This window comes from Bos taurus, chromosome 9, assembly GCF_002263795.3.
Source record: "Bos taurus isolate L1 Dominette 01449 registration number 42190680 breed Hereford chromosome 9, ARS-UCD2.0, whole genome shotgun sequence".
NCBI lineage: Eukaryota > Metazoa > Chordata > Mammalia > Artiodactyla > Bovidae > Bos > Bos taurus.
The window spans coordinates 23,751,278-23,766,357 of NC_037336.1; the positions used below are offsets into that span (position 1 = coordinate 23,751,278).

At 39.1% G+C, this 15,080-nt stretch overlaps 1 protein-coding gene across 1 annotated transcript; it reads right to left on the reverse strand.

The window, feature by feature from the left end:
• Nucleotides 1–265: 265 nt before the first annotated feature.
• C9H6orf58 (chromosome 9 C6orf58 homolog) lies at nucleotides 266–13,443 on the reverse strand. The gene is made up of 6 exons (XM_002690057.6): nucleotides 13,083–13,443; nucleotides 9,897–9,983; nucleotides 7,793–7,977; nucleotides 5,845–5,945; nucleotides 5,323–5,561; nucleotides 266–675 (listed from the first exon to the last, which is right to left on the reverse strand). Exons 1-6 carry the CDS (start codon nucleotides 13,384–13,386, stop codon nucleotides 560–562), a joined length of 1,032 nt encoding a protein of 343 aa, XP_002690103.2. The 5' UTR covers nucleotides 13,387–13,443; the 3' UTR covers nucleotides 266–559.
• Between the last annotated feature and the right edge of the window lie 1,637 nt (nucleotides 13,444–15,080).

A 15,080-nucleotide genomic window follows, 5' to 3' on the forward strand; every position in this document is an offset into this window, starting at 1 on the left:
ACTTCGATCCTTAAGGATTTATTATCAAGTGTGGACCAAAGGAAGGGAAAATTGCCTAATTGCCGTAAACTTGTCATTAGTGAAAACACACACACAAAACCCTAACAAATTAATTCTATATTCTATTTGTCAGTTCTGTTTTATGAGTTTTAAAACTTGTCAGTATTTCGGTTTAAAATGTTCTGGACTTTGGTTATAAGTCAGCAAGACATATTGGTCTAAATTTCATGATATTGGGTTACATAGGATAACAACAGAAGAGTCATCCAAGTTTATTGTCTGTTTATTTATTTCTCAGTGGTTTATGATAGATTAATACAATCTTCTTTAGACCTTGAACATTTTAAGTATTAGTAAATTTAAAAATCAAGAATTATTAATTGAGAAAAATCATGATAGCATTAATTTGAACCTGAAGATGGGACAGCATGGACAAAGTCCTAACACATGAGCATAAGTCAAAGACACCAGAAACAAGAAAACTGTATAATTGTGACAGTGTTAAATTTTGATATTACTGTTGTTCAGCAAGTTAGAATTGTTCATTTTGATTCACTAATCATCCCAGAAATGTTGGATTAAAGATTACAAGAATAGCTTCAAAAATCTCTAGAAGTAGCATCTTTGCAGCCTGTGTCTTCATTAAAATTTTCCATATAGTTAAAGATAGTGAACCTGGAAAGGATATAAAATAATTACAAGTAAATTAAAATGTATACTCATTTGCTGAAATGTTTATTTTAAATAAAATTCTATGTATTTTGGATACAAATATATGTATACATTACATGATAGTTATACACATAAATCTTTAAATTTGAAATTGATTGACCAGATTTTCACACAAAAATCAATAAGAAATATAAGCAATTAACCAGAAAACTGGGAAAAGAACACCTATTCAAGAAATTGTAAATTAATATAAGAGTGAAGTAGCACTTTATACATTACACACAAATTTTAGAAATTGCTATATGATAGTAGGTTGGAGAAAAAAGGAAACTCAATTCATTTGTAACAAAAATGTAAACTCCTGACAAATTTTTGAACACCATTTAGCAATATATGTGGGAGAAGGCAATGGCACCCCACTCCAGTACTCTTGCCTGAAAAATCCCATGGACGGAAGAGCCTGGTAGGCTGCAGTCCATGGGGTCTCTAGGAGTTGGACACGACTGAGCGACTTCACTTTCACTTTTCACTTTCATGCATTGGAGAAGGAAACGGCAACCCACTCCAGTGTTCTTGCCTGGAGAGCATCCCAGGGACGGGGGAGCCTGGTGGGCTGCTGTCTATGGGATCGCACAGAGTCAGACATGACTGAAGCGACTTAGCAGCAGCAGCAGCAGCAATATATGACCTACCAACTTGAATACATTTCCTTTATACATATTTTTTGGTAAAATAACAAATTATGGCAAGAAATACATACATAAAGTGCCACTTTTGTAGTATTTCCTGTAATATAGTTTATAACAGAAAATAATGTCCACAGTTATGATGTATTCATTAACACTACATATAATTTAAACTGAATGGGTTAGATCGATCTGTCCTGATACTGCAAAAGCTCCATGTAGATTTTCCAGTAAAAACTATGTGCAGAGCAGTGAGTATAATTTCATTTGTACTAGCAGCATGGGTTTTACTTATTCAATTATTTGCAGTGTTTTAAGTATATTTCAAATTCTATGAATTTGCACCAAGGACTGATTTTTTAAAATTGGGTGATGAACCACGCATTCAGTTGAGTATATCTTTCCCTTTTTCCCTTTTCTTTCACTACTCTTCTTCCCTCAGCTATCTGTAGTTGCCTCAGACAACCACTTTGCCTTCTTGCATTTCTTTTTCTTTAGGATGATTTTGGTGACTGCCTCCTGTACAATGTTACAAATTTCAGTCCATAGTTCTTCAGGCACTTTGTCTACCAGATTTAACCCCTTGAATCTATTTGTCACCTCCACTGTATAATCATAAGGGATTTGATTTAGGTCATACCTGAATGGCCTAGTGGTTTTCCCTATTTTCTTCAATTTAACACTGAATTTTTCAATAAGGAGCTCATGATCTCAGCCACAGTCAGCTCTAGGTCTTATTTTTACTGACTGTATAGAGCTTCTCCATCTTTGACTGCAAAGAACATAATCAATCCAATTTTGGTATTGATCATCTGGTTATGTCCACGAGTAAATCCATCTCTTGGTTTTTTGGGAAAAGGTGTTTGCTATGATCAGCATTTTCTCTTGACAAAACTCTGTTAACCTTTGTTCTGCTTCATTTTGTACTCCAAGGCCAAACTTGCCTGTTACTCCAGTATAACAGATACTCCAGTTATCTCTTGACTTTGTACTTTTGCATTTCCAATCTCCAACAATGAAAAGGACATCCTTTTTTTTGTTTGTTTGTTTGTTTTAGTCCTAGAAGGTAGGTCTTCATAAAATCAGTAAACTTCAGCTTCTTGGGAATCAGTGATTGGGGCATAGATTTGGATTACTCTGATGGTGAATGATTTGCTTAGGAAATGAACTGAGAACATTGTGTCATTTTTGAAATTGGACCCGAGTACTGCATTTCCAGTTCTATGGTTGACCATGAGGGCTACTCCATTTCTTCTAAAGGATTCTTACCCACAGTAGTATATATAATGGTCATCTGAATTAAATTCACCCGTTCACATCCAATTTAGTTCACTGATTCCTAAGATATCAATGTTCAATCTTGCCATCTCCTGTTGACCACATACAATTTACCTTAATTCATGAACCTAACATTCCAGGTTCCTATACAATATTGTTCTTTACAGTATCGGACTTTACTTTCACCACCAGACACATCCACAACTGAGCATCATTTCTGCTTTGGCCCAACCGCTTCATACTTTCTGGAGCTATTAGTAATCGCCCTCCACTCTTCCCCAGTAGCATACTGGACATCTTCCTACCTGGAGGACTCATCTTCCAGTGTCCTGTGTTTTTGCTTTTTCATGATGTTCATAGGGCTCTCGTGGCAAGAATATTTGAGTGGGTTGCCATTTCCTCCTCCAGTGGACCATGTTTTATCAGAACTCTTCACTATGACCCATCTGTCTTGGGTAGCCCTGCCTGACATGGCTCATAGCTTCACTGAGTTATGCAAGCCCCTTCACCAGGGCAAGGCTGTGATCCATGAAGGGGAAAATATGTGTAGTCAAGGGTTAAAAGCTGATGCCATTGCAGATAGACAGGTGGTTGAGAATTTTACATAATTAAAAATTTTTTTAAACTACATGACAATTCTTAGAATTGATTACATTCTTCATCAGTGAAATGTTAAAGAGCTAATTGGAAGTCTGAAAAGTCTGTTTTTACTTATTTATTCAGTGAATTTAACTCAGATTTCTTGTGAAGAGCATCATAAAGTATCTCTGGAGACTAAAAGTTACTTAAATGATATTTTGAGAGGATTTTTGTGAATAGAAATATGTGTCTCTATTTAATTAATTTAAATGCTCATTTTTGAATATCACTAATTGTATTTTACTAATGCTTTGCTTTTAACATACCTGTTTTCCCTATTCTCTGCTTATTTGGAGATCCCAAGGCCTTTTGTGCTGTTACTGAATTCTGACTGTCAGCAGGAATGTGAAGAGTGATTAACCATGACAACGGTGGATAAATAATAGTAAATACCTTGTTATGTGATATCTAAACAAGTATGCTATCAAGGTTTGTTTTTTTAATCATTAGTTTTCCATATTTAATCTTGAATTCTTTCTGGTGAAAGCAACTCAAAACCACATATTAAATTCAAAGCTAAATTTTGGTAAAATCAAATCTTGTCAAAATATTGCTGTATAGGGCCTTCAATTCTTGACTCAGTTCTTTACCCTTTAATCTTAGCAGGGAAGAGCCAGTCTATATGATCCAGGCCTAGAATACAATTATGCTATGTAATAATTTGACAGAGATGGCTAGGCAGATCCTAAAACATCTCCTTTCATGGAGTAGATTTGTAACACAAAACCGTTCTTAGGCAACAATTTAATTCCTTAGCCCCTGCTTGCATCCAAATATGGGATAATGTGCCTAGGTTATACCAGTAAAGTATGAGATGAAGTGAAGGAAGTGTCAAGACTTTCTCCAACACAGTATCCTTCTGTTGGTGAGATGTGAATCATGTAGAGGTTGGGGGTTGGAAGAGCTAGAGATGAAAGCATCTTCAGTCAGCATTGTGTGAAGGAAAGCTGCCACTGACAGAGAACATTGCCCTGGAACCATTATTGGAGGAAGCAAGAAGAGACTTCAGTTGCAGAAGCTCCTAAAATGTTTGGGTTTGTTATTCTACCTAATGCAAATGAGATTTCAGAAACATATAGTTTAACATTTACTTTGCTTTTATATCTTTTAAATCTTTCAGATTCATTTTTGTTGTTGTTGTTGTTTTAAAAATACGAATATTGGGGGACTTCTGTGGCAGTCCAGTGGTTAAGACTTTGCCTTCCAATGAAGGGAGTGTGGGTTTGATCCCCAGTCGGGGAGGTAGGATCCCACATGCCTCATGGCCAAAACATAAAATAGAAGCAATATTGTAACACATTCAATAAAGACTTTAAAAATGGTCTGCTCAAAAAAAAAAAAAAAAGAGCTTTAATTTTTTTTAGTTTTTAAAAGTACTAATATCTTAATTATGTTTTAAGTTTGATACACTGCATAAGTGCATGCCTGGAAAACTGGGATGATGTAGTAATTCAAACTTGCAATTACAGATTTCTTTTTTTCACTCTGCTAAGACACTCAGCAGTTGAGGGGCTGAAGCAGAATACTTCTGCCATGACTGGTAGAGCTGGTGGGAGGCAGCTCATGTAAGTCAGTTTGCTGGTTTTCTTATGGTACGTTTTTCTTTTTTTCTAAATGTAAGAGTGACATTAAGGCTTTAAAAAAAAATACTGTAACAACAACAACAGAAAGAATATATCTGGGTTTGTAGATGAAAAAAGTACACGAGATAGTCTGGTAGCTTCATGGGTCAATAAGGACCTGTGTGGTCAGGGCCCGTAAGTCGGCTGCTCTCTTTCTGTCTGAGCATTGCTTGCCCCACCCCACACTGCCTTACCTTTGCCTAACATGCATGATTGCCTCCCCTTCCTAAGCCGAAAGTTTAAACAGTAACTACATGCATGATCAGCCCAACCCTCGGTTAATGACTGTTGTAGTACTCGGACCAGAATGGCTCTGGTTTCTTTAAGAGTATGTGTTATGACAACATGTATCTTTGATCGTCGTTATTTCTTCCTTTCTCTATTCAACGCGATATTGATTAAAGGTATTGTTTATAAGCCTTTACCTGTTGAGCTATCCACTTTATAAAGAAGATTTAGACCAAGCAGGACTATGTTCTGAAGGTCAGTAAAGTCGCTGATGAAGGGAGCTTTGTCCCCATCCACAAGCACTCGGGGTGGCAGGGCCTGCTGGAACTCAGATACTGTACTGAAGATCGTGGGAAAGCTGGCTGCAGCTAGATAGTCCAGAACCACGCACCAATCTTTCCCAAAACCCGCTTCTGGTTTAGAATAATATTCTAACCTAAAAGACAAGCGGAAACACGGTACAGTTATCATTTGTCACTCAGAACGGCACCCTTGTCATTTTCTTAAAAAGATCACCTTCTGTCAACAAACTAAGAATGTAATTTTTAGTTTTAGAATGTGATGGCTTGAGTGCCTGCCTTAGGTGATATAGGTAACTAATCCCCAAAGATTAAATATAATATTTAATAAGAAGACTGATATTAGGAAATAAAAAGGTATAGATAAGACCAAAATTTATTTGCCGTATTAAGTAGAGGTAACTTGAGATCCATGCTTACCTGTCTTCAAAAATTTTGTAACCATCTTTCAAGCTTGAGACATGTGCCTCCCACAAGTACTTCAATAAGTCCTTGAAGCTACTAGAAGGTGACTGCAAATGCTACAGTAGAGGGAAGAAATGTATTCATGTTTGCTCAACTAGAACAATTCTTCTCTCTACAATTTCACTTTGTCCACATTTCCAATTTAGCAATAGTCTACATCACAGGAGAATTTTGTTTCTGTGGATTAATTTGCACAAGCCAGGAGTGACAAACAATCTGTAAAGACTACAATAATGATTAGGAGTAGATTAGGAGCAGATTAAGAGTAATATTGCATGTATCTATAAGAGATGAACAGCACTTTTCCCCCCAAAGTCAGAATCATTTTTAATTTATTTTTTTTGTTGAAGGATAATTGCCTTACAGAATTTTGTTGTTTTCAAACCTCAAGACAACTTTATTTTTTGTTTATCAGCTGTTTTTCTGCTGCCATAGTTGAAATTACCACAAAAGTTTAAGAAAAGGTGGAAATTACAAGAATATATAACTTAATAAAATCTTAAAAAATGAACTAATAGTCTATAGAACTAGCAAGTATCTCTTTTTGCATTGATTTTTGTCCATGACTATGCTTCACCGATGTATTTTAGTTTGGTCATTGAATATGTGGTTTTGATTGCCACATAATAGCTTAGTTATACCTATTTGTGACCACTTATTAAATCATTTGAAAGAAGTTAACTAACTATTCTAAAACCAACCCCATAATCATATTTCTCCCAAGTGTTATTGCTCACTTGATCTGAAGGTTCAATTTACCAGAATAATCTTTTCATTCAGTGTGTGCTCTCGCATTTATGTACGGCTTGTTTAGAGTGAGATGAGTGGATAGATTTGCTGTTAATGCTGTATTGGTTCAGAAGGTGTAAATGACATGTAATGCCTTGATGTCACGGAATGAAAATGAAAGAAAGTGAAAATGGTAGTCGCTCAGTCGTGTCCAACTCTTTGCGAGGCCATAGACTGTAGCCTGCCAGGCTCCTCTGTCCATGGGATTCTCCAGGCAAGAATACTGGAGTGGGTAGCCATTCTCTTCTCTAGGGGATCTTCTATCTTCCTGACCCAGGGACAGAACTCATGTCTCTTGCATCGCAGGCAGATTCTTTACTGTGAGCCACAAAGGAAGCCCGTAAAGTAATGATATTAATATAAGCTGTATAAAAACTTATATTTTTATACCATATAATACTCACGAAAGCCTAAACAAAACAGCACACATATATGTGGACTCTAGAAAAACGGTACTGATGAACCTATTTACAAGGCAGGAATAGAGGTGCGGGTGTCGAGAATGGGCTTGTGGACACAGCGGAGGATGGAGAAAGGGGGACAAATTGAGAGAACAACATTGGCATTATTCACTGTCAGGTGTAAAAATGCGTAGCTAGTGGGAGACTGCTGTATAGCACAGGAGCTCAGCTCAGTGCTCTGCAATGATCTGGAAGAGTGGAATGGGGGAGGGGAGGCTCAAGAAGAAGAGGATATATGCATAGCACGTGGATGTGCATGAGTGCTCAGTTGTGTCCTACTCTTTGCGATGCCATGGACTGTCGCCCGCCAGGCTATGATAGAGGTTCCTTTGTCCATTGAATTCCCCAGGCAATAATACTGGAGTGGGTTGCCATTTCCTCCTCCAGGGGATCTTCCCAACCCAGGGACTGAACCCATGTCTCCTGTGTCTCCTGCATTGCAGGTAGATTCTTTACTCTCTGAGCCACCAGGGAAGCCTGTGTATGTATATATGTATGTGTGTATGTGTGTGTGTGTGTGTGTACATATAGCTGATTCACAGTGTTGTACAGCAGAAACTAACAGAACATTGTAAAGCAATTATATTCCAATAAAAAAAGAAATTCTCTTACCACCTCCTGAAAGATTAAATAATAGAACTTGAAAAAGTCACCTTGTAAAGGGCATTCCACTTCCTCATTGTTGAAGGAAAGGAGGACTGACAACTAGAAACATTAAGACAAAACTTTGTCTGGTCCTTGGATGGTGGCAAAAGCAGCACTTGATCTGATGATATCCCCATTATGCCAGAATCAACCGCAGCAAGGAAGGGCAGTGCACAGAGAAAGTAATTCATATCTGTAAAAGAAGATACCTGTCATTACCACAAGCGCCAACAAATATGATAGAGGATATTCTTAAGTAATCTGTATGCTAAGTCACTTCAGTCGTGTCCAACTCTGTGACCCCATAGACGGCAGCCCACCAGGCTCCCCCGTCCCTGGGATTCTCCAAGCAAGAACACTGGAGTGGGTTGCTATTTCCTTCTCCAATGCATGAAAGTGAAAAGAGAAAGTGAAGTCGCTCAGTCGTGTCCGACTCCTAGGAACCCCATGGACGGCAGCCCACCAGGCTCCTCCATCCATGGGATTTTCCAGGCAAGTGTACTGGAGTAAGCCATTAAGCAAAAAATCAGAGATCCAGAAACATGAAAAAAAGTCACCGCAAAATATTGAAAATCTCCCTAAGGATCATATACATAACTCTATCGCATTTTGGTTAATAACCCTACAGTAGAAATGAATGTGGGCTAATAGAGTTGAGTGCTGCTGCTGCTGCTGCTCGGTGGTGTCTGACTCTCTGTGACCTTTTGGACTGTAGCCCACCAGGCTCCTCTGTCCATGTGATTTCCCAGGCAAGAATCCTGGAGTGGATTGCCATTTCCTTCTCCAGAGGATCTTCCCAACCCAGGAATCAAACCCGTGTCTCCTGTTGTCTCTTGCACTGTGGGCACACTCTCTACCCACTGAGCCATCAGGGAAGCAAATAGTTGTCTACAACATTTTAACACACAAAAAGTAATTTTAATGAATTTGGTATCATTCATGTTTTCAAAGCATTATATAAAAATGGAAGAAAGATATCTACTTGTGCATAGAATGATACACTTCTGAGGTTTTACCATGAAATGTGACTTTTTTCTAAATTATCTTAATATGCGTACAGTGTTGGTATTTTGTATTTTATGTTTAATGTACAACCATGACATTGTGAAGTGCTTGTCCCACATTAAGTCTTTGAAGCAAAAATGTTGGCTAAGTGTTGGCAACAAATCTTTGGATAATTAAATTAGCACTGAATTAAGATTTTTAAAATTGTTGTCTAAGTAGAACCTATACCAACAAATTTAGACATACGATGTAGTTGACTGTAAAACGTGTTGTACTGATTACCACTGTCGATGCAGAACACTTTTCATCATAGACATGCATTTTGAATGCAGTCCTCCACCCCAGGGTAGCAGGCTGATATTCCAAACTATTGGAGTCCATGTGAGAAAAAAGAAGCTTAAATTCTAGATCTGTGGCCATGACAATTTCTGAGTCTTTGAAAAGACTAAATGAGTGTCATACAAGAAAAATAAGTAAAGATGTATACAATGCGTGCCACTCTAAGAAAGTGAAATTAACTGTGACCTTGTTTCTAATTAGTGGGAAATATCTCAAAGAAATTGTGTGTAAATTAATTTCAGCACTAACACACAAGATAAAATTAAAGAATTAGGAAATACCTTCTGATTATTTGACTATTAAATATCTGACAGAAGCCTTACATTACTAATTGATAGAATGATTTGTGATACATTCATCTCTGACATTTTTACAAGTTTCCTAGTTAAATATATTTGGTCTGAGCAAAATGGAAAAAGAAAAAAGTATTATTTTCTCGTTCTCTCCTTTTTCATCCTTCCTGGTCCTGGAGACTCCTCTGATTAGTGGGACCTCCCATCTAACACCAGAGCTGGTCATTCAAAAGCCATTGTCCTTGGCAGGTCCTTTTTGCAGTCCCTGGGTAAAATAGGCCCTAAGGAATCGTTACAGAAATTGCGGCCATTAAATCCTAGAATGTGACAGAAAGGCCACGAGATACATGATGAAGTGGATTCATTTTTATGGAGCAATAGCGCTGTTTTTGTTTTGTCTCTGTCCCTAAGATTTTAACTTGGATATTTTCTTTGGGGGAAGATTATTAAGTATTTTGCTATTAAATGAACATACCAGCCCACCAACTGTCTACAGAGATGCACAAACGATCTCCAGATTCATAGCCACAGTCTGTCATTCGGGTGGGATCAACCAATCTGCCTAGAAGAGAGAGGATGAACAGATTATTTCCTGTGCACGTTTTGAAACTTGTTATAATCATCCCTTGCCTAATTCATTTTGTTTGCAAAGAAGCACAAACATTTATCTTCTCATGACTTGTGTTTCTCTTCCTATCACTCTTTACCTTCGTTTCCCATCTCAGGGCCAATTTCTTTTCCTTCATCTAACATCACAACAATATTCCACTTTAGAATGATCTGTTTCGAATATTATTTGCTTTTGTATTTATTCTTTTTCCTAACCTGATTGTTATTAAACAATGATCATTAAAGAACTTGCTAATGCTATTCACCTGCATGAATATTAGAAGTGTGAACTTTCCTGATTGTTCCTCAAACTGCAAAGGCGCACGCGCACACACACACACACACACACACACACACACACACACACACTGCACCCAGTCAGACACTTGTTCTTTACCTTCATTTTCCATACTATTGAGATAAGAGTCGAGTTTCTGCTGGAGGACCTAGGCATTGATAGTTTTGAAAATTAGTTGTTTTCAATGTGCAGCCACTCCTGAGAACCACTGTTTTTGTTCATACTTTTATTCCCTAGGAGATTTCATTTCCCCAAGGAAATTCGTTCACATTTCAAATTTCAATTCAGATCCATTTTTTTCTGATTATTCCATCTGACTCCACCGTGTCCCTTTGTTTTGCACTTTAATTTTTAACAAAGAGTTGTTATTTATTGCTCATTGTTGCATTTCTGATATCTTTTCTGTTTTAATTGTGTTGTAAGGTCTTGGATGGCAAGGAAACTGTCTGAAATACTCCCACCCCACAGCTGCTTTTAGAAAATGCTGGAGACATATAAGCCCATTATTAGGTAAGTTTACTCAGGCTTGATCATAATATGTAAGTGTAATGAAAGAATAAGAAAAACATTAATCTACCAGCCTATTCAGCCTCCATCTACTGCTGGCCCCTAGGCCCCTGAGACTGGCATGCCTCCCATAGTGCTAATGATTTCTCCTAGATCTCCATCTTTTTGACTCTGGGAAAAGCCTGATAAAGAGCTGGTTTGAGTCTCAAGACATCACCTGACAAAGGTGTGTGAACAGCCAACTTCAGGAGCTCCTGCAGGTGACTCCTCCTTAGATCTCAGATAAACTATAATCTTCTCCCTATATATATATTTATTTCATCAGAACAGAACAAATTTCTGCCGGGGTCCTGCCCCGGCTGATCCAGGGTATTCGAAGGAGAGACGGCGTAGGCGAAGATCAGGAAACAATTGCTTAATTAAATGTTAATTAAGGATATAAAGAGTAATAGAATGAGGATAGCTCAGTAGGAAAATTCAGTGGAGAAAAGAGGCTGAGTAGCTTGGTTTACGCGGGAGACCAACAAAACTTCAAGACAAGAAGTTTGCACCACTTACATAGGCCACAGGCGTCCTTCCGTTCTCCCGAAGGAGAGGAGACACTGAGGCCTCCCCGGTCGGATCTTAGAAGCCCAGGCATAATTAGTAAGCATGGTGGGTTCCGCGCTCCACATGGAGACTCAGCCAGAGTGAAAGAGAGAGAGACATGGGGAGACCAGTATTTCGAGAAACTGATCCCAATTCTTTATTTTCCATGGTCTACTTTTATACACTGAGATGTTATGCAAAAGTCACGCGGGGTCAGCAGTCCTGACTTTTATTAAAGTCAGGTGCTTCATACAAATGTATACAGAGGTCTTAGGGGTGTTACATCATCTTCTGGCCAGGGGGGCCTGCCGACAATTTACGACCCTCTCCTTGTGACAGCAGTCAGTCAACCAGGACACTTATTTCTCCAGGGGTAAGTATTCTTAAAACAGACGCCACCCAAATAAAGTTACGTTCCTATAGGGTGAGGGTGTAGTGGGTTTTAGTTAAGGAAAGAATTTACTTAGCCTAAGGTCTAACATGATTAATATCAAAGGTTAATACTTATTTCTTCTATATACTCATTAACATGTGTAAGGGCAGGGGATGTGGAGACTTAGCAACAAACATTGGCTCAACAAATGAAAAACCCTTCACCAATACAATTTCTAATCAGCCCATTATACTTATACTAATAGTTTTCTAACTTCTCTAAAGAACCTGTTTTTAGAGGGTTTAAAGCATCTCGTGCCTCTCATGGTTGGAAGGCTGTGAGCAATCACATGTGGCCGGACGAGCCTGTCAGGCAGGCTAGAGAACCTTCAGAGGAGTTTGTAGGTTAAAACACTCTTATCACGCCCAGGAATTATTATTAACTGGAGCTCTAGGTTAACTCCTTCTCCGAAAGAGGTGGTGGGGGACAGCCCCCTGTAAAGTCAGAGGTGTAGGGGAGAGCACAAAGTAGTAAAGTAGGCAGGCTCTGGTTATGGGGGTAGATGCTCGAGGAGTTCCAGGGGGACTCCTGAGGCTCGATCCCGCCTTTGCGTATGTCGAGCCTCCTTCCTCATGACCTTTGTCACGGGCGGAGTACCTCACTCTGGCCCCCAACAAATTTCCTTATCGGTAGTGTTATAATATGGAGTGAAAGAGACACCATTCTCTTTCATAAGACATTCTGCCAGCCAAACATCTTATAATTTATGAATCTTTGGCCCAAACATATCTGCCTACTAAACACTAGAATGTACTTTATTTTTGAAAGGAATTGATCTTTTGCAGAGAAACATCCTCATGAACAAGATCCCTTTCTTGCCTCTCTCCATCTACATGTATAGGTAATCATAGTTAGAACTTCAAGAAATTCAAAGTAATTTGACATCATCTGTTTCAGTGCATATCTTCTTGACTATTTTGTTCATCACAGTGCTTAGAATAGAATCTAGTGCCTAGTAGGAGTTCAAGTAGAATGCCCAATATGTTGGAAATGACGTCTTTTTGTGTTTGGCAACTATGCTATATGCCCCACTGCAGTTTCAAATCAAAACAGGCAACCCAGAAAGATTTATGGAGGAGAAAAAGTAGAAAACTAATGGTTATGAAGGGGAAAGAGGAAAAAGAAAGAACTTGATTTTCAAAATTTGGTTTATACAGAGTTCCATTTCCCAATTACCACATGGTTAGATTGGAAAAATCATACGAGTAAAAACAAATCATTCTTACCTGTTTTATATTGCCAGCCATGCTGCAAAGGTAATCCCCATAAAAAATTTTGTTCATTATCTGGTGCGAATTTTTCAAAATAATTGGCTGTCTTGTTCAGGAGGATTTTATACATGCCCATTCTCTTAGGGTATACCCAGGGATCAATAATGTACTTTCCATTCTCCACACTGTAGTCACTGAACTGACCTGGAGTCTCATTCCACAGTGGGAGATACTGATCTGAGAGACTAAAAACTTCTGCTGAAGAAACAAACATGCAACCAACCAGCACACAGGCCGAAGGAGCAAGGAGAGACAGCATGCTGGAGCTGGGGGGTTGAGATTATGGCAGGGCTTTTATTGGAAAGTGCAGAAAGAAGGCATGGTATTTCCTCATATCAGAGCATATCATCTTTGTTCGTTTCCTTGAGATAGTAGGAAAGTCTTACCAAGGAAAATAGGCTGCTTCCTCAGATTACAGAACAAACTAATGGACACCAGAAGAGAGAGGGGAGAAGGGCAGGGAGACGGGGTGGGGAGGGCGTTAAACTTGCATGAAATAAATAATCAGCAATATTACATAGCACAATTTATAAATACCCATGCAAATATGGGCTTCCCCTGTGGCTCAATGGTAAAGAATCCGCCTGCAGTTCGAGAGCCCCAGGAGATATGGGTTCAATCCCTGGGCTGGGTTAGCCCTCTTGCCTTACATTCTCCCCCTTCCCCCATGTTTACACAGTTTCTCATCTCCCCTTCTCCCAGTGTCGTAAGAACAACAGTTTGTCGCCATGCTATCCCCATATGCAGAGATTAGGGCTTCTCATAAGGGGACAAGAAATGCTGCTTCTTAAAGGAACAGAAGGGGCCAAAACTCCTTTTGGCCCCCTCCTCTAGTAACACAACTGCCCACGACCTGCTTGTGTCACGGAAGAAATTTTCTCAGATCTACTGAGATACCGTCTCCTGGGCTCAGAGTGCTCAACATTCCCACCAAAGAAAATAACTCCCTACTTGCAGGCTGTGACCGTATTTTTCAGTCGATAGCCCTCTTGCCCTGCATTCTTGCCCTTTCCCCATGTTTACACGGTTTCTAATCTTATCTTCTCCCAGTGTCCTAAGAACTACAGTTGTTGCCATGCTATTCCCATATGCAAAGATTAGGGCTTTTCATAAAGGAACAGGAGTGAAGGGACCAGAAGGGGTTTTGGCCCCCTCATCTAGTAACACAACTGCCCACAACCTGCTTGTGTCACGGAAGAAATTTTCTCAAGACTCTTTGTGGTCTTCTCTGTAAGAAACAATATTATTTCTTGCTGTCGTGCATGGCGGATGAATGAAAAGAGGAACCTGAAAGGTGGCTCCCAGGTATTTGACTTGGCCTGAGATACGGGTGGGTACAGCTCCCAAGGTCACACTCATCCAGTCACGGAGGAAAGGTTTAACTCCTTGAGACTCACTTTTGGAATGGCAGCCACCGCCCCCTTTCCTCTTGAACTTAAGCCTTTCTCCAGCTTCACTGTCTTTTGCCTTGAGATAACTACAATAACTCAGAATTCAATGCAACTCATGTTTGCAGAAAGGTGGATTCACACTTTTATTGTCATTATACTGTAGACTGTTACACTGCTTATGATGTATGAGTACATCACAGAAAATGCCAGGCTGGGTGAAACAGAAGCTGGAATCAAGGTTGCTGGGAGAAATATTAATAACCTCAGATATGCAGATGACACCACCCTTATGGCAGAAAGTGAAGAACTAAAGAGCCTCTTGATGAAAGTGAAAGAGGAGAGTGAAAAAGTTGGCTTAAAACTCAGCATTCAGAAAACTAAGATCATGGCATCTTGATACTCATCCTGTCAGATGAGTATATACTTCTTGGTTCTGTCTCATCACGACAAAGATTTGGAGTGACGGACATTAAAGCCCTTGGTGTGTCACAGCTCTCAGGTCTCGAACAGACTATGTTATAGCTCTTTAGACAAATTAGTGTTACAGCTCCGTGTTATAGCT

What these genes read in the sequence shown, in the direction of transcription:
- C9H6orf58 (XM_002690057.6), bottom strand. Translation starts at nt 13,386, where the DNA reads ATGCTGTCTCTCCTTGCTCCTTCGGCCTGTGTGCTGGTTGGTTGCATG. An exon ending in TGTAGACAGTTGGTGGGCTG is followed by an intron (nt 7,978 to 9,896) that starts GTATGTTCATTT and finishes CTTCTTTTACAG; the next exon opens with ATATGAATTACTTTCTCTGT. An exon ending in TAAAGTGGATAGCTCAACAG is followed by an intron (nt 676 to 5,322) that starts GTAAAGGCTTAT and finishes TATCCTTTCCAG; the next exon opens with GTTCACTATCTTTAACTATA.